The 21,582-nt window shown below is 51.8% G+C and overlaps 1 protein-coding gene across 1 annotated transcript in view; it reads right to left on the bottom strand.

The window, feature by feature from the left end:
* Positions 1-1,143: 1,143 nt before the first annotated feature.
* The window catches only part of RTN4R (reticulon 4 receptor), a 96,876-nt gene continuing 76,437 nt past the window's right edge, over positions 1,144-21,582 (bottom strand). The window contains exon 2 of the mRNA XM_063173196.1: positions 1,144-3,201. Coding sequence (XP_063029266.1) covers positions 1,775-3,201 — 1,427 coding nt within the window. The 3' untranslated portion in view covers positions 1,144-1,774. The remainder of the gene's footprint in view (positions 3,202-21,582) is intronic.

Raw genomic sequence — 21,582 nt, 5'->3', positions numbered from 1 at the left:
GGCACTCCCTGTCACTCACCCAGGTGGGAACTGGCTGTGGCAGAGGAGGGAAGGAGCCAGCAGCACCCTGGAGTGGGGCACAGGCCCTGCTCCACAGCATCCCCAGGTGGGAGATCAGCCATCCAAGCATCCTCCTGCTCCTCCCCATGGTCTCTGCTCCCTCCTGCTGAGCCACCAGGCCTAGGACAAGGCTGGAAGGAAGCCATGGCCCTGCTGATGGCCTTCACTCCTGGCTGGCAGTGCCTCACTCCGTCTGGGAAGCTCAGCACCAGTCCCAGTGCTGGGAGCCCCAAGGGATGGTGCAACCTGAGCCCCCCAGTCTGACTTCCACACATAATCCTGGAGTTCCCTTGGCACTGTGGCACTGCCCTTCTCTGGCCCCCAGCCCCTGGCAGCTGTGTGTGACAGGCTGCTCCTGCCTTCAGAGACCTCCACACCCCAGCAGGACAGAGGGGCACAGGACAATCTCTATGCTTTGATAAGGAAAAGCAGCCTCCTGATAAGCTCTGCGCCCAACCCTCCCTAGCCTGGCCCAGGGGGTGGCTGCAGTGCCAGGGGGGCACAGCCAGCTCCACTTTATGGCTCACTCGGTCCCATGGGGTGGCATCCACTGCACATGGACAGCAATGGTTTATTTTCTCAGCATCACAAGATCACCCTGGAGATGAAGCCAGTGGCACAGTGACTCCAGGGACGGGCACCTGAGCTGCCAGGCCTGTGTTTCTGGAGAAAATCCCCCCATTCCCTAAATCCCAGTGCTGCCCCACTCAGGACCTACCACAGAGCTGAGCCCATCTGTGCAGAGCAGGAGAAAAACGGCCCTGCCCAAATCCTGGGATTGTTTCTGACATTTCTCTACCCCAGCTCTGAGGGGCTGGGCCAGCATTTCCTGCTCTTCTGATCATTCTGGAACCCGGATAATGCTGGGAGGAGGTGGGACAGTTTGCAGGGAAACAGGAGCATGAGCAGGGCATGTTTCACACAACCAAACCCTTTGCTGGCACCAGTTATAGGTTGCATAAGCACCCAAAAATGCCTTATTTATCACTGTGGTGTTAAACGCTCAGATCACACTCCACATCCTTTTAAATCTTCAGCTTTTCAGCTGCTCCCAGTCCTTCACCCCTCGCAGATGACAACCACTTAGGAAAAAGAAATCTTTATTTTATAGGTTTTTTTTGTATACTTGTACACAAGTAAAATAAAATGCATATCTATATATACTGCAATCTTGTGAAGGGGCAGGCAGCATTCTTTAACAAATGCTGCCCGTAAACGTGGTGTGAAGGATGGAATGGAGACGGAAAAACTGCAAGAGTCATCAACATAGGATTAAAACAGCATCAAATCCATTACCTCTGCAAATGGGAACCTGCAACATTGTTCAGTGAGATGGTGAGTTACAAACAGACTTTAGACATTCTTTTCAGAGCATTTCTTACACTTCTTTTTTTTTTTCCTGTAAATAAACCACATTTCTTTACCATCTGCTGTAGCAAAAGCTGCTTTGTGGGCAAGTGCAGTTCCGAAGACCAAAGGTATAATTCACAGGTTTCAGGACAAATAAATTATGTACATCTCAGTATTTGTCTTTTTTGTTTTTTGTTTTGTTTTGTTTTTGTTTGTTTGTTTGTTTTAATAAAGGCATCCAGTTAAGTTTTGTGTAACAAAGCTTTCTCAGGGTGGATAGGAGTCCTGCTTTTGTTTGCAACATTTATGGAGGTCAGCAAAAGTCGAGTATTAAAGTGTCATCAACCCAGGAAAAGAGTTAATTTTAGCAGAATAACAGTAAGCTCCACACCAAGGGGGGGATCAAAAGGCTTAGGCTGAGCTGTAACGTGGAGCTGTTCCCCTGCTGGGTCAGGCGGCACTGGGCCTTTGATCTGTTCTTTTTAGAGCAGCCCTGCCTCTTTTTGGTTGGGACTGTGGAAGGTTCAATGGGCTCTAGAAATTCGGGTCTCAACTTGGTCAAAGGAGGGTCTACAATGCTGGGGAAGGTCCCAAAGGGGGAATCGTTTATCTGCTTGTTGCTGCCGTTTTTGGAACGGTCCGTCTCCATGTACTTGGGCCTGGACATGTTCTCCTTCTCCTTGAGGTGGTTGTTGGACGAGCGGCTGCTGTGGGAGGAGGGCCCTGCCTTGCCCTTGGCCTCGTAAATGAAGGACTTGTCCATCTCTGGCTGGCAGCACTTGGAGGAGCCGTCGTGGGAGCCCAGCGGGGGCAGCCCCGTCGGGAGCTTGCCCGACCTGGTTTTGGTGCTGAAGACGCTGGTGCGGATCTGGTTGAAGGAGTCCACGCAGCTGTCCAGCTCCGAGCTCTGCAGCCGCTTCAGGTCCCGCCCCGCCAGGCGAGGGGGCAGGTGGCACTCCAGCTCCGAGGAGGAGCCCTTGAACTGCTTAAACCAATTCCAGAGCGAGCGGGCCTGGCAGTCGCAGATCCACTGGTTGCCGTTGAGGCGCAGGTACTGCAGGGACACCAGGGGGGCCATGGTGTCCCCCGTGAGCACGGTCAGGTTGTTGTTGAACAGGTACAAGGTCATCACCTTCCCCAGGTCGTGGAAGGCGCGCCGGTGCACCAGGCTCACCCTGTTCTGGTGCAGCAGCAGCCGGTCCAGGTTGATCAGCCCGCGGAAGACGTTCTCCGACAGGCTCTTGATCTTGTTCCCGTGCAAAAACAGGTACGTGAGGTTGGCCAGGTCGATGAAGGTGTCGTCCAGCAGGATCTGGAGGTTATTATCCTGAAGGTAGAGGTACTGCAAGGAGAACAACCCTTGGAAAAGCCCCGTGGAGAGCTCCAGGAGCCCGCAGCGATCCAGGTGGAGGGTGTGGAGGTGCACGAGCCCCCGGAAGGTGACGGGGTTGATGGATTTCAGGTTCGTGTTGTCGCTGAGGTCCAGCTCCTCCAGCTTGGTGAGCCCGTAGAAGGCCCCGGGCTCGATGAGGCTGATGTTGTTGGAGTGGATCCACAGGATGGTCATGTTGCGGCAGGAGGTGAAGCTGGTGGCCCTCACCAGGGTGATCCGGTTGTTGTGCAGGAAGATGCGCTGGCTCTGGATGGGGATCTCTGTGGGGATGGCTGTCAGCCCCTGCTGCTGGCAGCTGATGGTGATCTTGGGTTCACTGTAGCATACGCACGCCCCGGGGCAGGACTCCACTTCTGATGGGATGTTCAAGCAAAGCACCAAAATCAGCAGTTTGCTTCCTGAGGAAGGACAGAAATAGGGTGGGGATTAGGCAGGGTCATGGAGAGCGCTTCTCCTGGCAGAGGAGCCTGAAACTCCCCCTCTGAGTGTGGCACCACCAACCACAAACAGATGCCAGGGCAGCCAGTGATTCAAATGTAGGATTAAAAATGGGATTCTGTCACTCAGCTCAAGAGCTTAAATCAATGTACACTTGCAGAGATGGAGTCCCAGTGCCTCCTCTGCCCTGCACCCTCAGGAGGTGAAAGAGTGGGATCAGCGCTTTGGATTTGCACATCCAACACCAGCCCTGTTCCCAAGATCTTACCTGTGAGCAAAGAGACCAAATTCTGGGGCATTTCCCTCTGCCGTGGGCACACCTGGCACAGCTCAGCCCCTGGAAAAGCACCTGGGATGTACCAGGGAACCCCAAATCCCATCCCAGCAGTGCCACCAGCTCCTCACTTTGCAGGGTCACGGAACAACTCTTCCAAACAAGCATGTCTCCCCACACTGCTCTCAAAACATGACTGCGACTTTCCACAAATAATTTTGGACTGATTTGATCTCCTGGGAGAAATAACTGTGAGACATTCCCAGAATAACTTTCAGGTCAGACCTGCCTGGAGAAGTCTCAGGGCCAAAAGGATCCTTTCCTTCTCCTGCTCAAAACTTTAAGCAACATATTCCTCCTTCCTCTCTCCCCATATTTTTTTCCTTTGAACCTGTGCAGCCACCGAGGAAGAGGAGGAAACAGCAGGATTTTCCATTGTGCTGTTGCAGGAGGAATTCACGTGCAAGGCTTCCTTCAGGGATCCCACCAAGTGTGCAAAGCAGGAACAGATTCCATGTGTCCCAAGCATGCTGGCAGCCCCATGGGGCTGGAAAACCCCAGAGAGGAACAATTTTATTCCTGGTGATGCCCAGCCACTTCCCCAGGAGCTGGGAATCCCAGGGAAGCATCTTGGTTCACCAAATTCCCCAGCTGGGAGCTGGGAATGAGCCTGGGGGGAGGGAGGGGATGGACAGAGCATGGTTCTCCAGAGGCACCTCGAGGGTCCCTGAAGGTCCTGCTAGAGACCTGAGGAGAGCCAGGCTGTTCCCTGCTGCTGGTGGGAAGGGAGGCAGTGCCAGCAGTGCTTTCCCAGCAATTAGCAGCCAGTAATTAGTCTGATTCCTCCAAACGGGAGATAAAATGAATGGAGAGCAGCCAGAGCAGCGGGAGGCTCCGTTTGGGAATGCCACATGTGAGCAGGGACACTGTGACTCCTTCCCAGCTCATCACAGCACCTCTGGCCAAAGGAAATGTCCTCCCCACCGCTGGGAATCTCCAGCCCCGGGACAAGAGCAGCTTTGCTTCTCTTATGGGAGGGTTTATCCTTTGAAAAACTCTAAATATTGTTCCAGAATGTTGACGCCTCATTACAAAGTAAGGTGGAAAAGCAGAGTGCAAAAAGCCAGACAGGAAAGCCCAGAGGAGCAGAATGGGATGAACTGGGGAGACTGGAGCCAAATCCAGCCTTGCAAATTCCAGGGGGAATCTGAAGGCAGTGGCTGCACCTCCCTTAGAGCTGGCAGGTGCTGATGTGGCCAATGAAACCATGACAAACACCAACAATAACAGATTTTAATCATACAGAAACCTCACCAAATCTTCACTGAAGGAATAACAATTGGAAAAGCCGAGGTGGGAAAGTCTCATTCCTGCAAGAACAGGCCAGAATCCCAGCTTTGGGTGTCAGTCTGGTCAGAACAATTCACCGTGTGTGGTTAATAAATCTGATGTGATCCAATAGTCCAACACAGGCAGGAGACTCCCATATATCATATTCCACAAGGGAAAAAAAACCCAGCTCAGCATGCAGAGATAATTGGAGCCTGATGCTATCAGCTGCTGAGCAACCCTGCAAGGCAGAGTTTGAGTGCAGTGTTGTGACACATTTTGGCTGCCTTGTCATGTTTTGACGTGTCACGTCCCATTGCATGAAGCACAGTAAAAGGAGACAGCTGAGACTCCCTGCTGCAGCCATGGCACACCAAGAGCAGCCTCCTGGGAAATTAAAACGGTGCTGGCCACTCTCTGGCCATCCCTCTGCAGCTGATAATGAAACCCCGTGGGCAGAGAAATGGGACTTGCTGGAGCCTCCCTTGGCAGCTCTGTGATTTGGGTGATGGGGCCAGGGGTGACACTGGAGTCACCTCCTCATGCAACACCTCCCAGTGCAGCAAAACAGGACTGGGACGTGGGGCAGCATCCAGCTGTCCCCAGGCTGCTCCTCCCTGCCACGGCCTGGGGACAACCCAGCCACAGCCTGAGTGCATCCCACAGCCCTTAGGATGGGAAACAGCAGAGGGAATGCAAAAACCCACTGCTAACAGAAAGGAGGCACAATGACAACATCCCCGTCCCAGCTCCACCTGAGGACACGGTACCTTCATGTAAATCCCTGTGTACATGGGGAGAGAGCTGCTGGCATGAGCCATGAGCATCACCCTGCCCTGTGCCAGCTGTCCCACAGCTGGGTGGGCACAGGTGACCCACAGGGTCTCCCTTCCCTTGGGGAGGTCCTGGCCAGGCAGCAGGGTCCTGCCCAGCTCCTGACTGTGCCCAGGAGGGCAGGGGCACGTCCTGCTGCCAGCTTTGGCTCCAGGAGGGCAGGGGCACATCCTGCTGCCAGGTTTGGCTCCAGGAGGGCAGGGGCACATCCTGCTGCCAGGTTTGGCTCCAGGAAGGCAGGGGCACATCCTGCTGCCATCCTCTGTCCCCCTGTCCCGCCCCCATGCCCCGAGGCTGCCAGCAGCGCTGACTCAGTGGCACTGAGAGCTGCTGGGAAATTAATTACAGCAGGGCCAGGCTGTGCGCTTTAATTAGGGACCTGGTGTTCATGAGCTGCTCGGATTAGCTCCTTCCAGCGAGACAGCTCCTGTCAATCATCCCCCAAAGCCTTTTTCCAGTGGCTTTCCCAGCGTGCAGCCCAGCCGTGTCATGGCTGAGCCACGGCACTGCCCAGCCTGTCAGTCCCAGCCAGGGCAGGGCCACGGGGAAGGACAGGAGCGGATGAAGCCATGGGAAGCCAAGTTGACCCTTCTGTCCCCAGCCAGGCTGGGTGTGCAGGGACAGAGACCCCAGGGACCCTGCCACAGCTTTCCCTGCTCCCCCAAACCCTTCTGCAGTGACTGGTGTCCAACCAGCAGCTGTGCCTGCTCTCAGTGTGTCCCAGACCCCAGTGGACACCAAGTGCCATCAGCCACCCAGACCTTGCACAGGGATATTTTAATTTGTTTACCTGGAGCACTGGGTTCAGCTCTGGCCCTGAGCTCCTTGCTTTTCCAGGAAACCCCCCTGCCCTGAGGCCAGAAGGACAGGAGACATTCAAGGCCAGGTTGGACGGGGCTTGGGGCAACCTGGGGTAGTGGAAGGTCTCAGGGGGTGGAACAAGATAAGCTTAAAGGTCCTTCCCAACCCAAAGCATTCCAGGGTTCTGTGATTCAGGGGTGTCAGGGAGGAGAGAGGTCAGCAGGTTCCCTGTCTGCCCATTCCCAGCTCCCAGTGGGGAACAGCATCCTCCCTTCACCTTCCAGATAAATCCATCCTGACTGCTGTATCTGCATCATCACCAATGCATGTTGATCCTCCACCTCCACCTCCAGCTGGACCCTCCCACCTCAGCTCCCATCTCAGTGCCCATCCCTGAGGAAAAGGCTCTTGGAATGACACCTGTCCCCTCCTCTCTTAGCTGAGAAACCATCCCTCCCTCTTTCAGCAAATGATTAAAACTTAACTCGAGAGTTCCTATCAAAAGCAAAACATGAAAGAAACTCCAGAACCTGGAACCTTCAGTCCCTCCAAGACTTCGGCTTTGAGTTTAGCATTTGTTCCTCCAGAGCTTTCTTGAAAGCCAGAAAGCTCCTTCAGTGAAGCTGCAGCTTCCCCTTTGCCATTCCCGAGCGTTCTGACTCATGGAACTGGAAGCAATTAAAGTTGGGTCCATTATCTGCTCCCCGCCGCTCCCCCGGGCCATCGCCTTGTCAAACGTGGCAATTAGAAAGAAAAGGCTCCGGGGGCCTCCAACAGATGCTTTGCAAACTTTTTTTCAGGAGGCCAGAGCGAGCTGCAATGCGATGCCCTTTGCAGAGCCCGGCCTCTCCCCGCTGCTCCGCTCTGCCATTGATTCGGAGATATTCTAATGTGCCTTTCCTGCAGCGCGGGGTCAATAATCATCAGAATTCTCTCCTGCTCGGACATAAAGGCAACATTTCACAATACAAAGCCTTTTGCTGATGCACACAGCGTTTCGCCTTTGTTTATTAGCAGGGACACGCTGGAGCTGCCGAATTCCCCGCTCGGAGTGGGCATCGTTTGAAAATCCATGGGCATCGTTTGAAAATCCATGGGCATCGTTTGAAATTCCATGGGCATCGTTTGAAATTCTGTAGGCATCGTTTGAAATTCCACGGGCATCGTTTGAAATTCCGTGGGCAACGTTTGAAATTCCGTGGGCAACGTTTGAAATTCCGTGGGCAACGTTTTAAATTCCACGGGCATAGTTTGAAATCTTGCCCTTGGTTGCTCCTGGTGCCTCCTGCTCTGTCCCGTGCCAAAGGTGGGGCTGTGCCTGTGCCATGGGGAAGAGGGCAGCGCTTTGATGCATTTCAATGGAGGTGGATGGAGAGGTCAGTGAGGAAGGACAATCGGCTCGGAGTGGTCTGGAATTTCCTCTCTTCTGCTGCGGAGAGGACGGGGGTGAAGCTTTGCCTCCATGAAACACCTGGGACGGGCACCAGAGTCACAGCTGTGGGGCACAGCAGGTCCTGCCACCCCAGGCAGCTGCAGCACAGCATTTTGGGGCTGAAGCAGGTCCTGGGGCACCTCTGTATCTCCATGGGCATTTTGGGGTGTCAGACACCCCTCTCAGGTGGGACAGACAGCCAGGTCACTGCGGTGGGTGAGCTCTGGGGTTCTGCTGGGGATGCTCCAGGTCCAGGGGTCACGGCTCACACCAGAACACTGGGGATAAATCCCAGCAGCCTGAAAATAGGGAGCTGATTCCCTTTTGGGCACGGCCAGAGGCCTGAGGCAGCAAGAGTGCTGCAGGCAGGATTGCTGCAGCTCCGTGTAAGACCCGTGCCAGGCCTGCCTGGAGCTGCTGGGATGGGAGCAGCAGAGGGGCAGTGATTTAGGCACCTGAATCCCACCCCTGGCTTGTCCCTGATGCCACATCCTCTGGGACTGCATCCAGACCCATTAACCTTTGGGACTGAGGAGCTTTTCCTTGCCTTTGGCAGCACAGCCCCTCCAGCACATCCTGCACAGGGTTTGAGCAGGAGAAACCTCAGCTGTGGTCAGGACTGAAAGGTCATTTCCGTAATGCATCTCAGGCAGTGCATGTGCCAGCTCCTCACTTCGAGTCTTCATCTTCCCCTCTTAAATCACACTCCCTTCGTGTGGTTTCTAGATTTAATATTGCAGGGATATTTTGAAGGGAAGCAGGTAAAAACGAGTTCTATCTTGTGCAATTCTTCCACACCATCCTCCCAAAGCTCCAGGGGGGTTGGAGCACTGGTTCTTCAGCATGGCTGGGGCTGAGCTCCACGGCTCATTCCAGGAGCTCAGGGCAGCACAGCCTTCCCTGGACAGCTCCATCCTTCCCTGGCATGTGCCAAAGCAGCTCCACTTGTGGGGCTCCCCATCCCTGCCACTGGCTCTCCCTCACTCCCAAAATTTTGGCAGCAGCCTGGCTTTAGCCTAAGAACATTTGGTCAGAGTTTTGCTTTTGGTGCTTTGCCAGCATTTCCCTGGGCAGCAGCAGGGAGAGGAAGGAGAAGGGCAGAGTGAACACTTTGTATTTCAGCCCATTTGAATGAGAACCCAACAAGAAGCACAAAAATTAAAGTTCCTTCTGTAGCCAGAGGGTTTCCATGCTGCTCAATTCCCAAGGCTTGCTGCAAGGCACAGAGGTGTGAGAGCTGCTCAGAGAAAAGGTCACAGAACCCTTCTGAGGGAAATACCAAGGGAGTCACCAGGTCCCTGGTTAACAATAACAATTATCAATTATTACAGCCCAGCAGTGCCCTGGGAGGCCAGGGAATGGGAAAAGTCCTGATTCCAATAAAAGAAGGTGAGGAGAGCTGCAGGGAGCCAGGCCAGGGACATTTGGGCTGGGCTGAGGTGGGATCCAGGAGCAGACAGGGGTGGGAATGCAGCTCTGAATGGTGGGAGTGTTTCCCTGGCACTTTCCCCAAGCCCTGGGCAAACAGTGGCTCAGGCAGAGCTTCCCTGGCTCCCCACCACACAGAAAACCTTCTTTCCCCTCTTGGGGATTCTTCCAAGTCCCAGGTCCCTGTGGGAATGCTGCTCCAGATGTTTTTGCTGTAGTCCACAGTGCAATACTTGGGGTGCAGGGTCAGCTCGGACCATGGCAGAGGTGCAGATGGATTGGGCAGAGATTTAGAGGGAATTCTGCAGAAGTTCAGATGGAAAATTTCAGAGGATCAGATGGAGTTTTGCCGAGGTTCAGAGGGATCATGGCAGAGGTTTAGATGGAATATTCCAGGTGTTCAAATGGAAAATTACAGAGGTTCAGGTGGACAATTGCAGAGGTTCAGGTGGAGTTTTGCCGAGGTTCAGATGGAGTTTTGCAGAAGTTCGGGTGAAATTTTGCAGAGGTTCAGGTGGAATTTTGGAGAGGTTCAGGTGGAATTTTGGAGAGGTTCACATGGAATTTTGGAGAGGTTCAGGTGGAGTTTTGCAGAGGTTCAGGTAAAATTTTGCAGATGTTCACGTGGAATTTTGGAGAAGTTCAGGTGGAATTTTGGAGAGGTTCAGGTGGAATTTTGCAGAGGTTCAGGAGGAGTTTTGCAGAGGTTCAGGTGGAATTTTGCAGATATTTAGATGGACTTTGCAGAGCTTTGGATGGACAATTGCAGAGATTCAGATGGAATTTTGCACAGATTTAGATGGACAGCTGCAGAGGTTTAAACAAATGTATACAGGGCTTCAGATGGACTTTTAGAGATGTTCCACAGCTTCTCTGGAAATTCCATTTTAGCACCTCCCCTCCCTTACAGGGAACAATAAATAAGGACTTGGCCAACCCACACAGGTCAAAGACGGTATTTAAAATTATTTTAATGAAATCAGGAATAATCTTTGAGGTTCTTAAGCACTGAAAACCTGACCTAGTTATTCCTATGGAGAGGCACTGGGAAATGCAATGGCTACACCAGCCCATTTTGCAGTGAGTGCTCTGCTCCTCACCTGGTGGGGCTCTCTCTGCCAGGCCCATCAGCACAAGCAGAATTTTCAGCTGTTCTCATGTCATACAAAATAAATCTGCATGGTTGCCACCTGGCCTCTTTCCATTTGTGGCACAACTGGAAGGGGAAAGCTCCTGACCTTTTAAAGGGAGAAAATGATGAGCTTAAAGTAAAGCATGGAGCATTCCTGTGGAAAAGGGCTCTTAGGTGGGTTCGGGCTTGGCACAGATCAGCCCTGCTCCTTTCTGTGCAGACACCGCAGGTCTCAGATGCTGCTGCCCACCCAAACTCCCAGTATTCCCGTTCCCTTCCCCAGAACTGGTTTCCCCAGTGCAAGCAGGAGTGTGGCCCTTGTCAGGATGTGATGAAGTCTGGAGCTGGAACACCCATGGACATGTCCAGCTCTCCTGAACACACTCCTGAGGCAAAGCCTTGTCCTGGTGCCCTCTCCAGCAGTGGGACAGCACAGCAGCAGGACAGGGAGCACGGGGGGTTTGTAGGGATTTGGCTCAGAGCAGGTGAGTTTGACTTTTGCCAGGTACCAAATTCCACAGAGGGCAGAATCTCCAGGAGAGGGACAGAGCAGGGGCCAGCTGTGCCAAAGGGACCCGAGGCTGTGGGAGCTGGATGGGAAGCAGAAAAACCTCAAAGAGAAGGTGAAAGCACACGGTCTGGAATGTGCATTTGGAAAACTTGAGGCACCAAGAGGGGAAGGGAATGGGCAGGAAGGCAGGAGGGCAGAGAGAGATCCCTGAAGGGCTGCAGGCATCTGCTGAGCTCTCCAAATCCCACTGCATTAATCCTGGAGCGCAGCTCTGAGTGGCTGCTCTGATCCTGATCCACCTCCCAGGGCTGCACTGGGCACCTGCCAGGCTGGGCCCAGCCACACTGAGCACAGGGAGACGAGGAGGAGGAGGAGAGAGGGGTCCTTCCTCACAGCCTGGCAGAACAAGAGGTTCTCCCAGAACCAGAAATTCCCACGGAATTTCTTCTATCCAACAACTTCAAAAATACCCCCAGCAAAATCATAAACACAGTCAAAACTTCCTTCTTAATCAGCCTAATCCCAATAACAATTTACATCCATTCCGGAACAGAAAGCCTCACCTCTTTCTGGGAATGAAAGTTCATCATAAGCTTCAAAATCCCCATCAGCCTAAAAATAGACTTCTACTCTCTTACCTTCTTCCCCATTGCACTGTTTGTATCATGATCCATCCTACAATTCACAACATGATATATATATGTGAAGATGAATGAGTTCATCTTTAAGGTGTCTTCCCACCCAAACCATCCCAGGGTTACATGAACTGTCACAGCTGCACTTTCTCCAAGTGACAGCCACCAATGGCCATGGTATTGTCACAGTTGTCACAGGATTATGGGATGGTCTGGCTGGGAAGGGACCTTAAATCCCATCCCATCCCACCCCTGCCATTGCAGGGACACCTCCCACTGTCCCAGGCTGCTCCCAGCCCCAGTGTCCAGCCTGGCCTTGGGCACTGCCAGGGATCCAGGGGCAGCCCCAGCTGCTCTGGGCACCTGTGCCAGGGCCTGCCCACCCTCCCATGGAAGGATTTTTTCCCCAGATCTGTCCCTGTCATGCTGCCTTTTCCCAAGAGTCTCATGGCCAAAACCCACACCCAGCCCAGTAAAGCCAAACCCAGCAGAGCCAAACCCTAAGAACGAGACCAGAAAACCTGTTCCTGGTTCCAACTCTCTGCTGAGGGCACCCTAAATCATCCCAGTCCTCACTGCCATCCTCTCCAGTTGGGATGCATCCAGCACACTGCACGAGCAGGATCATGTGTGATCCTGCCACCCTTCCATCCCCACGCTGGGAAGAATGAAGTGACAAAATATTCACTGTGAATCACAAGCAGCTCCTCCAGAATTCGGGATTATCTGTGCCATTTCTGTAAAAAATCAGGGACAAACAGGTGTCCAGAGGAAGGAAATGCAGGTTCCTGAGATGATTAAGGTCTCCCATGGGGCACAGAGTACCTCTTCCAAACCTTCTCAGGAAGAAGGAGAGGTTCCTGCAGCTCCAAAGCTGGCATTGGTGGCTGCTCTGTGTGTGAGTGACTCAGGGATGGGAGAGGTGAAGCTCCAGATGGAATTTACACCTGCTCCCCCCAGCCATCTGGGACTGCACCCCCTGCCAGCTGCAAATCCCACCCCCACAGCTTCTGGAAGAGCCCCTTGCCCAAGGCAGCATTTTCCTTGGTTTTCCTCTCAAATAACATTATCTCAGTTTTTGCTTGCAGCCCCAGCATCTGCATCATGTGGAGTGCAGGGATGAAGCTCAGGAAAGAGCCTAGAAGGGAAAGTTGTTCCAAACGTCCCCCATGGCCTCAGTTTGGTCGTGTGTGGATGCAGAGTGAGCAAACAGCCCCAGGCAGGACAGGGAGGGGGAGAACATTCCAACCCAACCTTGGACACAGCCAACTCCCTGAGAACAGTGGAACAAGCACGGGAGAGAGCAGATACAGGGCACTGGAGAGCAGATTTCTCCTCCCTGCTCACAACTTGTTGCTCCCCTTGCTGGGCCTGGAGGACCAGAGCTCTCCAGATATCCTCAGGTTTGTCACCTGGAGCAGGGGAGGAGCAGAGCTGGGATCTGTGAGGTCTCCACCTCAACGTGGCCTTCAGCAGGTTCAGGACATCCCTGATCCCCCCTGGGATACCCAGCCCCTCCAGCCTGGCCCCACTCCCCTTCTCCCTTCTATTGTATTTGTGTTCCCTTCAGGGGAGGGAGGGGAGGAAAGGAAAGAAAGGAAGGAAGGAAAGGAAAGGAGGGAGGGAGGGAGGGAGGGAGGAAGGAAGGGAAGGAAGGGAAGGAAGGGAAGGAAGGAAGGAAGGAAGGAAGGAAGGAAGGAAGGAAGGAAGGAAGGAAGGAAGGAAGGAAGGAAGGAAGGAAGGAAGGAAGGAAGGAAGGAAGGAAGGAAGGAAGGAAGGAAGGAAGGAAGGAAGGAAGGAAGGAAGGAAGGAAGGAAGGAAGGAAGGAAGGAAGGAAGGAAGGAAGGATGCATCTGACTCCATGTTCTCAGAAGGCTAATTTATTATTTTATGATACTATATTATATTAAATAATGCTATACTAAATTATACTGCAGAATACAGAAAGGATACTTCGTGCTAAAAAGATAGTAATGTAAACTCCTGACTCTTTCCAGAGTCCTGACACAGCTTGGCTTCAATTGGCCAAAGAGTGAAAACAACTCACAGCGGAATCCAATGGAACAATCACCTGTGGGTAAACAATCTCCAAACACATTCCACACCAGCAAAACACAGGAGAAGCACATCAGATAATTATTGTTTTCCTTTTCTCTGAGGCTTCTCAGCTTCCCAGAAGAAAAATCCTGGGTGAAGGGTTTTTTCAGAGAAAATGTGAATGCCACACCCTCCTTACCCCTTTCTCCCAGTATCTCTTCCAGCTCCTGGCACACATCCCTGGCTCGTCCTTTCATTCCCAGATCAAGCTGGGACTGGTTTTGGTAAGTGTGTTTGTCTCAGGTGAGTGCAGCTCTCTCAGCCACGCTCCTCAGGTGAGGAGCACGACACCCACACCTCTAGAAATAAACATATTGCTCTGAAATGTGCCAAGCTGAGCAAGGACACAACAGGCTGCTAATTACACAGCTCCCTGTTTTCCTGGGAATCAGGATGTGAGCAATGGGGAAAGGATCCCAGCAGGGTTTGAGCCCCTGGTGCTGGGCTGAGCTGCCCTCACCTCACACCCACCCTGAGATCCCACAGATCTCTTCCACCAGAAATTCACACCAGACTTCCATGCCCAAAGTCCTCTGCCCAAGGTCTCATTGCAGGCAGAGAAATGACAGCCCCCTCCTGCTTTTCCCTCCAGGTGGATAAATCTCCTGTTCCACTGCAGCCTCCCCTGTTCCCTGTGTCCATCCATTTCCCCACTGCAGGGCATTAAGTGTCCATAATAACCTGCTCTCCAATGGGGCCTTCAATCAGTTTTTGGCCCTGCAGCTCCCAGGTGCCAGAGATGCCCCCATTCCCTGCTCCCAGGTGAGCACCTGCTGGATTTCAATCCCCTTTTTCCTGCTGTCCCTCTCCCAGGCAGCTGCAGTTGCTCTGCATTGGAGCCCTGCCTTCAGCTTTATCCGTCAGGGCAAAATCCCAGCCAGCTGCCAACTGCACGGGCAGCAATTTATAGAGATGTTCAGGATCATTCATGAAAACAGGGAAATACAGCAGGGTGGAAGCTGAACCCTGCAAAGCTCCTGTGCAAGCAGCTTGTTCTGCACTGATCCTCCACCAACAATCGCATTTTGAGGGCTTTAAGCTGCCTGTTTCTTAATCCATTTAATAACTGCCCATTGATTCCAGAGACAGGATATTCCCCACCATGGAAATCGAGCTCCTGACATAAATCTGAATTTGTTATGATAATCCAGATCCATGAGCAGAGGCTGGGGAGGTTTGTGCACATCTCATCCACCAGGACATCGGTCCAAGCCTGGGGCTTGCTGACATCGAGGTGATGCCATCAATAAATAATTGTGACAGCAATACCTTCAAAAACAACATCAGAGAGGAAAAAAAAGGAGAAAACAGGGTTTAGAAAATAATTCTGGGAAATATAGCAGTGGAAATTATTGGTGTTTCACGGAATGGTAGAATCAATCAGGTTGGAAAAGCCCTCTAAGTTTTCCAAGTCCAAGTGTCAACCCAGTGCTGTTGAAGCACAGGGATTTGGTTCCCAAGTGCCACGGGGACACGTCTCTGGAGCACTCCCAGGGATGGTGACTCCCTGGACAGCCTGGTCCAGTGCTTTTCCAGGTATTTTTATCTGGATTTCTGTGCCTTTGATCCTTAGCTCTGTTAACATCTCCTCTTTCTCCACAGCACAGCTCCTGAGCTGAGCAGCCTCTCCTCACCTCTGGGGCTTTCACACTTGTTGCTTCCAACCTTCCCTGGCCTTCCCCATCTCTGGGAGTCCTCTTGTTTTCAGGTTTATAAGGAATTAGAGCCAGGATCTTGTCAGCAAGTTCTGGCCATGCTCCCACCCACACACCTGAGGAAGGGCTGGAGCATCCATCCCGGTGGGATTATTGTCCATAAACCATCCCTGTGGTTATTGTCCATAAACCATCCTGGAGGATGGGCTCTCATGCCAGCTGGACATCCCTCTCCACGGTTGTTGGAGCATTCAGGATCATTGCAGAGGAAAGAAAAGATTTTCTTGAATAAACAGGATTTTCTCCTTCCCATGGGAGCTGTTTGTCCCCAGAACTGGGTGTTCTTGTCACCCCTCCAGCCCTGGCAGGGTCCTCTGTCCTTCCCCTGCCACCCCAGGCTCACAGGCTCAGCCTGGCCCTGAGCTCAGCCCCTGGGGCTCATTCCTCAATTGTCACCATGATATTTCCTGAAAAATCCCTTTGCCAGGATTTCCTCTCCTGTCATGATGAGAAGCCTCAGCTTCTCCCTGTTTTGCTGCTTTGGAATGTGGTTTGGAGAATTGTTTACTCAGCATGGGAATTGATTTAATTAATGACCAATCACAGTCCAGCTGTGTCGGGACTCTGGTCAGTCATGAGTTTTTATTATTCATTCTTGTCCAGCCTTCTGATGTCTCCTTTCTCTTTCTTTAGTGTAGTTTTAGTATAGCATATGATAGATATGATATTATATGATAATATTGTAATATTATATAATAATATGTAAATATATAATATTTATGTATAATTAATATAATATAATGTAATATAATATAATAATAAATCAGCCTTTTGAGAACTTGGAGTCAAATTCTCATCTCTCACTTCATCCTGGGGATCCTCACAACACCACACTCAATTGAAAGAACCAAACCACCCATAGCCAGGGATGTGTCCAGGACAGAGAATTCCCACCCTCCAGAGCCCTTCTGCAGCAATAGGCCTCCCTTCCCATAAATGCCTGTTAATATTTCATGGGACTAAGTGAATTTCTTTCCATTTAGTTTGCCATCTTTGTTTAATTCACCTCCTGCAGCACGAAGGGGAGACAAATGACCAACTGCTGATGTGGGGGAAATATGAATAATCTCGTCAAAGGAATGAAGTCGAGTGAAAAAAAGGAAGAAATTGGTCAAATTATGAATAGAAATTACAGCAGAATCACAGAAAGCTCAAACCTGCAGGAGCAATAACATCAGGCACCCAAATAGCACCTCATGGGTAATACATTCATTTCCAAGCAGAATATCCCATCTCTTCCAGCTGGAAAAGCCTCAGCCCAGCATATTCACAAGGGTTTTTGTGGGGGATTTCTCATATTATGCAAGTCAAGGAAAAAGAAGAGTAAATCTTGTGGGTTTGAAGACAGAAAAAAAAAAAAAAATCTCCTCATGTTCTCCTGCTCTATTTTTTCCCGGCAAAGTGAAAGCCAGCTCTCCTTTCCCTGGGGAAATGATTTGTGCAGCTTCTGACAGGAGCAAGGACAAGGAGCACAAACCCTGCTGGCTCCAGCTGGAGCTCTCCAGACATCCTTCCCAAAGTGTTCCTGTGCCAGCCTTGCTTCCAGCCCTGCTCAGCATTCCCACCTCTCAACCCAAAGCTCCACAAAAAGTGTCCAGCAAATCCCCCCCCCAGCCTCACAGGGGGCACCGTGGGACCTCTCACAGGAAAAGCAGCAATGCTTTGGATTGAAGCTGGAATTGCAAATTGTCACTACTCCTGATGCCTCTGTCTCTGCCTTCCCTCCCTGGAGGACTTTTTCAGAGCAAACTCAGCCAATCTCCCCTCAGCTCCAGAGCCCAAATCCCAAATCACTGCTGGTGGAAATGGTTCCTCCCAGGATGTGATGCTGCTGGTTCTGCCTTACCACACGTGATCTCTTCCTTCCTGCTCTCCTCTTTAGCTATAATTTGGGGTGACACCCCCTTGCACAGCCCTTTTTATGGAACACAGACCAAACCCTGTTCCCCTGTGCACAGCCTGCTCAGACCCACACGGGGCTCTGCAGGAGGGTGACAGCAAATCAGGGTGACAGAGGAACCAGGGACAAATCCTGCTCTGTTCTGTGCATGTCCTGGCCATGATCCCACAGAGTGGGGACCAAGGGAGGGGATCCTGTCCCTCTGTCCCACCCAGGTGAGACCCCACCTGCAGAGCTGCCCCAGCCCTGGGCCCAGCACAGGAGGGACCTGGAGCTGCTGGAGAGAGCCCAGAGCAGGCACCAGAGATGCTGCAAGGGCTGGAGCCAGGCTGGGAGAGCTGGGGGTGCTCACCTGGAGAGGAGAAGGCTCCAGGGAGAGCTCAGAGCCCCTTGCAGGGCCTGAAGGGGCTCCAGGAGAGCTGGAGAGGGACTGGGGACAAGGGATGGAGGGACAGGACACAGGGAATGGCTCCCAATGCCAGAGGGCAGGGCTGGATGGGATATTGGGAATTGGGAATTGTTCCCTGGCAGGGTGGGCAGGCCCTGGCACAGGGTGCCCAGAGCAGCTGTGGCTGCCCCTGGATCCCTGGCAGTGCCCAAGGCCAGGCTGGACACTGGGGCTGGGAGCAGCCTGGGACAGTGGGAGGTGTCCCTGCCATGGCTGGGGTGGCACTGAGTGGCATTTAAAAGGTTCCTTCCAGCCCAGACTGTTCTGTGGTTCCATGAGTGAAGCAGCAGCAGTGACCTGTCCTTGGGACAAGGGGGCCTCTGGCAGTGGCAAATGTCCCCAAATGTCCCCAGGAGCTGCCAGAACCTGAACTGCAGATGCCACTGCCTCTCTCCAAGTCATCCCAGCTCCCTGGGAAGTTTAGGTGTGAAATTTAGATGAAATCCCAGGCACTTTTCTGGCCGTGAATTCTCTTGGTGCACATTTCCATCCCCAGGTGCTGGTGGAGCACTCAGGCTCTGCTTGGCCAGCTGGGCATGGAGAGGCTTGCAGAGGTGTCCTGGGCTGTGCCACCATTCCTTAACCATTCCTAAGGAGGACGAGGGAGGGAGATCTCTTTGTTTTATCCTTCCAGAGCCTGGCCTGAGGGACAGCCCTGCACCCTCACCCCACAGGCAGGACCACACCATGCTCAGGACCTGCAGCTCCTTCCTGACAGCTCTGCTGGAATGGGAGACCACTGCTCTGTTCCTCTTGTATTAAGGATGGATGGATGAAGTGACAGAAATTCTTATGTTTTTAGAATGTAAAATGTTGAGTTTATTAGATATTGCACATTTTTTAATAGATAGTCCTGACAAAGCTGGACTTGACTGGTTCTTAATTAATACTTCTTATACTACTGGTTAATTAGGAATAACACTTTTTTTTGTATGCATCTTACAAATAAACAACATGTTTAAAACACTAGCTATAAAGATTAAGGATTGTTTTCATTTTTTTCTCTGAACTTTCTCAAAAGTTTTGTTATAGATGGATAATGAGATGATTGGCTCTCACAATTAAGGGATGACTATTGTGTGAATATTAAGGAAAGCTTTATTGATGTGTAGTTATGTTATTGTAGTTTAGCTGTCCTCTGTTCTCCCCATAGTTCCCTTTCCCCCTGTATTGCTGTCCAGGACAGGTACAAAGAAGCTGCACAGGTGTCCCTTGCATGGGGCAGGTGGAATGGAAAAGCTTGGGGGTGCTCAGGGGGTGCAGCATGGCAACACCTGAGCTCCAATGCAGGTACAAAGCAGTCTGCCCTGATAAATGGCACAGAAGAGCTGAGTGACAGACCTTGGGAGGGGCCAGGGCTGGCTGATGCAGCCCCCAGGGGTATAAAAGACTGAGAATCCAGCTTGAAGATGAACTGGCCATGTGGTACCCACAAGGGCAGCTCCCAGCACTGCAGCTTTTTCCTTATGCAGCCCTTTGTTGTATTTTTGTTAAGGTTTAATAAACCTCTTTAAATGTTCAAAGTGAGCTGTTTTCTCTCACAGTTCCCACAGCAATGCCTGGGGAAGTTTATCTCACTCTTTCTGTGGCCAGACCATCAGCACCCATCCTGGTCCACGTCACCCCATGGAGGAATCCCTGCTCTGCCTGGGAGAGCCACCCCAGGGTTCCGTGGTGATGGATGGAGAGGAGGACACGAGCTGGGACAGGCCACCAGGGCCTTAGAACTCTCCTTAATGAGAGTTCTAATGAGAAGGGCAGAAAATGTGGGGATGCAGAAATGACAGGGAGGGCTGTGGCAAGAGCTGGCAGATTGTTCTAGGCTGGAGAACTGCTCCTTGTGGGGAAAATGAGCCTCCTTCCAGCTCGTCAGGAAGGGGAAGGCTGCAGATATGAGAGCTGTGTGTGAGGAGCTGCCAGGAGCTGGGAGGTGATGCCTGATAATGAGAGAGGGAAGAGCTGGGGACTGGAAGGGAATATTTGCTCTGAGCTTGTGTTGCCAAATGTTACTCCTTGCCTGGGGCTCCTGCAGCTGATCAGAAAGAATCCAATTGTTATTGATCCCTGCTCCAGCCGCTCTTAGGGGCTGATGTTCCTCCTCAACCACAACAGCAAGAAACTCAGAGAAAGGGGGACAGAAAGAGCTTTGTCCACAGGGGAACCTGGAGCAGCACAGGTGGAAATGTCCTAATTGTATGTCCAAAGAGCTGGAGGATCCTGGAAATACAGGATGGAGCAGGATGGGACAGTGAATTAACTGAGCTGGAGGAGAAGGAACTCCAGGACGGGAAGGGAAGGGAAGGGAAGGGAAGGGAAGGGAAGGGAAGGGAAGGGAAGGGAAGGGAAGGGAAGGGAAGGGAAGGAAGGGAAGGGAAGGGAAGGGAAGGGAAGGGAAGGGAAGGGAAGGGAAGGGAAGGGAAGGGAAGGGAAGGGAAGGGAAGGGAAGGGAAGGGAAGGGAAGGGAAGGGAAGGGAAGGGAAGGGAAGGGAAGGGAAGGGAAGGGAAGGGAAGGGAAGGGAAGGGAAGGGAAGGGAAGGAAGGGAAGGGAAGGGAAGGGAAGGGAAGGGAAGGGAAGGGAAGGAAGGGAAGGGAAGGGAAGGGAAGGAAGGGAAGGGAAGGGAAGAGAAGAGAAGAGAAGAGAAGAGAAGAGAAGAGAAGAGAAGAGAAGAGAAGAGAAGAGAAGAGAAGAGAAGAGAAGAGAAGAGAAGAGAAGAGAAGAGAAGAGAAGAGAAGAGAAGAGAAGAGAAGAGAAGAGAAGAGAGAGAAGAGAAGAGAAGAGAAGAGAAGAGAAGAGAAGAGAAATGTTGTGTGACCTCTCCAGTTCAAATTTCCCTCCTAACTGAGCTGTGCCATGACAGGGAAGCCCGTGTGGGATGGTACCACATGGACACAGCAAAGGCACACCAGGACAACCCCTGGCAGCTTGCAAAGAGCTGGGAAACAAAAAAATCGCAGGAAATTATGGGCAAAATAGTCCCAGCTTGAAGTCTGTGTCACAATGGGACTCAGCAAGTGGCAGTGCCCAAGGCCAGGCTGGCGCTGGGGCTTGGAGCAGCCTGGGACAGAGGAAGGTTCCCTGCCATAACAGGGATAGAATTCCATGATCTGAAAGGTCCCTCCCACCCAGAACATTCTGGGATTCTGGGATTTGCCTGTAAAATCATCCCTCAGACCAGTACAGCACCACAGGGCAGCATTGTTTGGTCTTTTTGTCATTGCTATCCAAGGGTGCTCCACAAAAAGAAATATTTCAGGAGGAAAAAGCTTGGGGAAAAGGGGACAACAAATTGTCACCTTTCCAAGGCAGAAATGTGGGCAGAGTGTGTCTGTCCCAAGTTCTACTCTACCCAGAGTCCTTCCCTGGAATGCTCCAGCTGAAACCAGCTGCAGTCCAAGTGCTCTCTGCAGTGAAGAGACTGAATGACTTAAACCCTTTCCCAAAGGCAGGGACTTCAAACAAGAGGGAGAAGATATTCAAGACAAATGTGGAAGTCTGACTACTTAAAACAGCTCCTGAAGAGCAGAGAGGAGGCAATAAAGCAAGCTTTGAGAGAAAAAAAAAAAAAAAAAAAAAAAAAAAAGGTGTTAAGGCTTGAGAGCAGCATTAATGCACAAAATCAAAGCAATTTCTCTAAGCTGTCAAAATAATCCCTGGATGTTGGGAGGAGCAGCCCCACAATTGGAGAGGGAAGGGATCCCTCCTGCCCGGGGGTGGGAATTCAACCATTGCTGACAATCACAATAGAAGCAAAGCCCATGGCTGAGTGGCATTTACAGGAGACTGAGAAGAAAATCTAAATGAGAA

This window comes from Melospiza melodia, chromosome 20, assembly GCF_035770615.1.
Source record: "Melospiza melodia melodia isolate bMelMel2 chromosome 20, bMelMel2.pri, whole genome shotgun sequence".
Lineage (NCBI taxonomy): Eukaryota > Metazoa > Chordata > Aves > Passeriformes > Passerellidae > Melospiza > Melospiza melodia.
The sequence above is the reverse complement of the archived record's forward strand: the minus strand, read 5'-3'. Positions and strand labels throughout refer to the sequence as shown.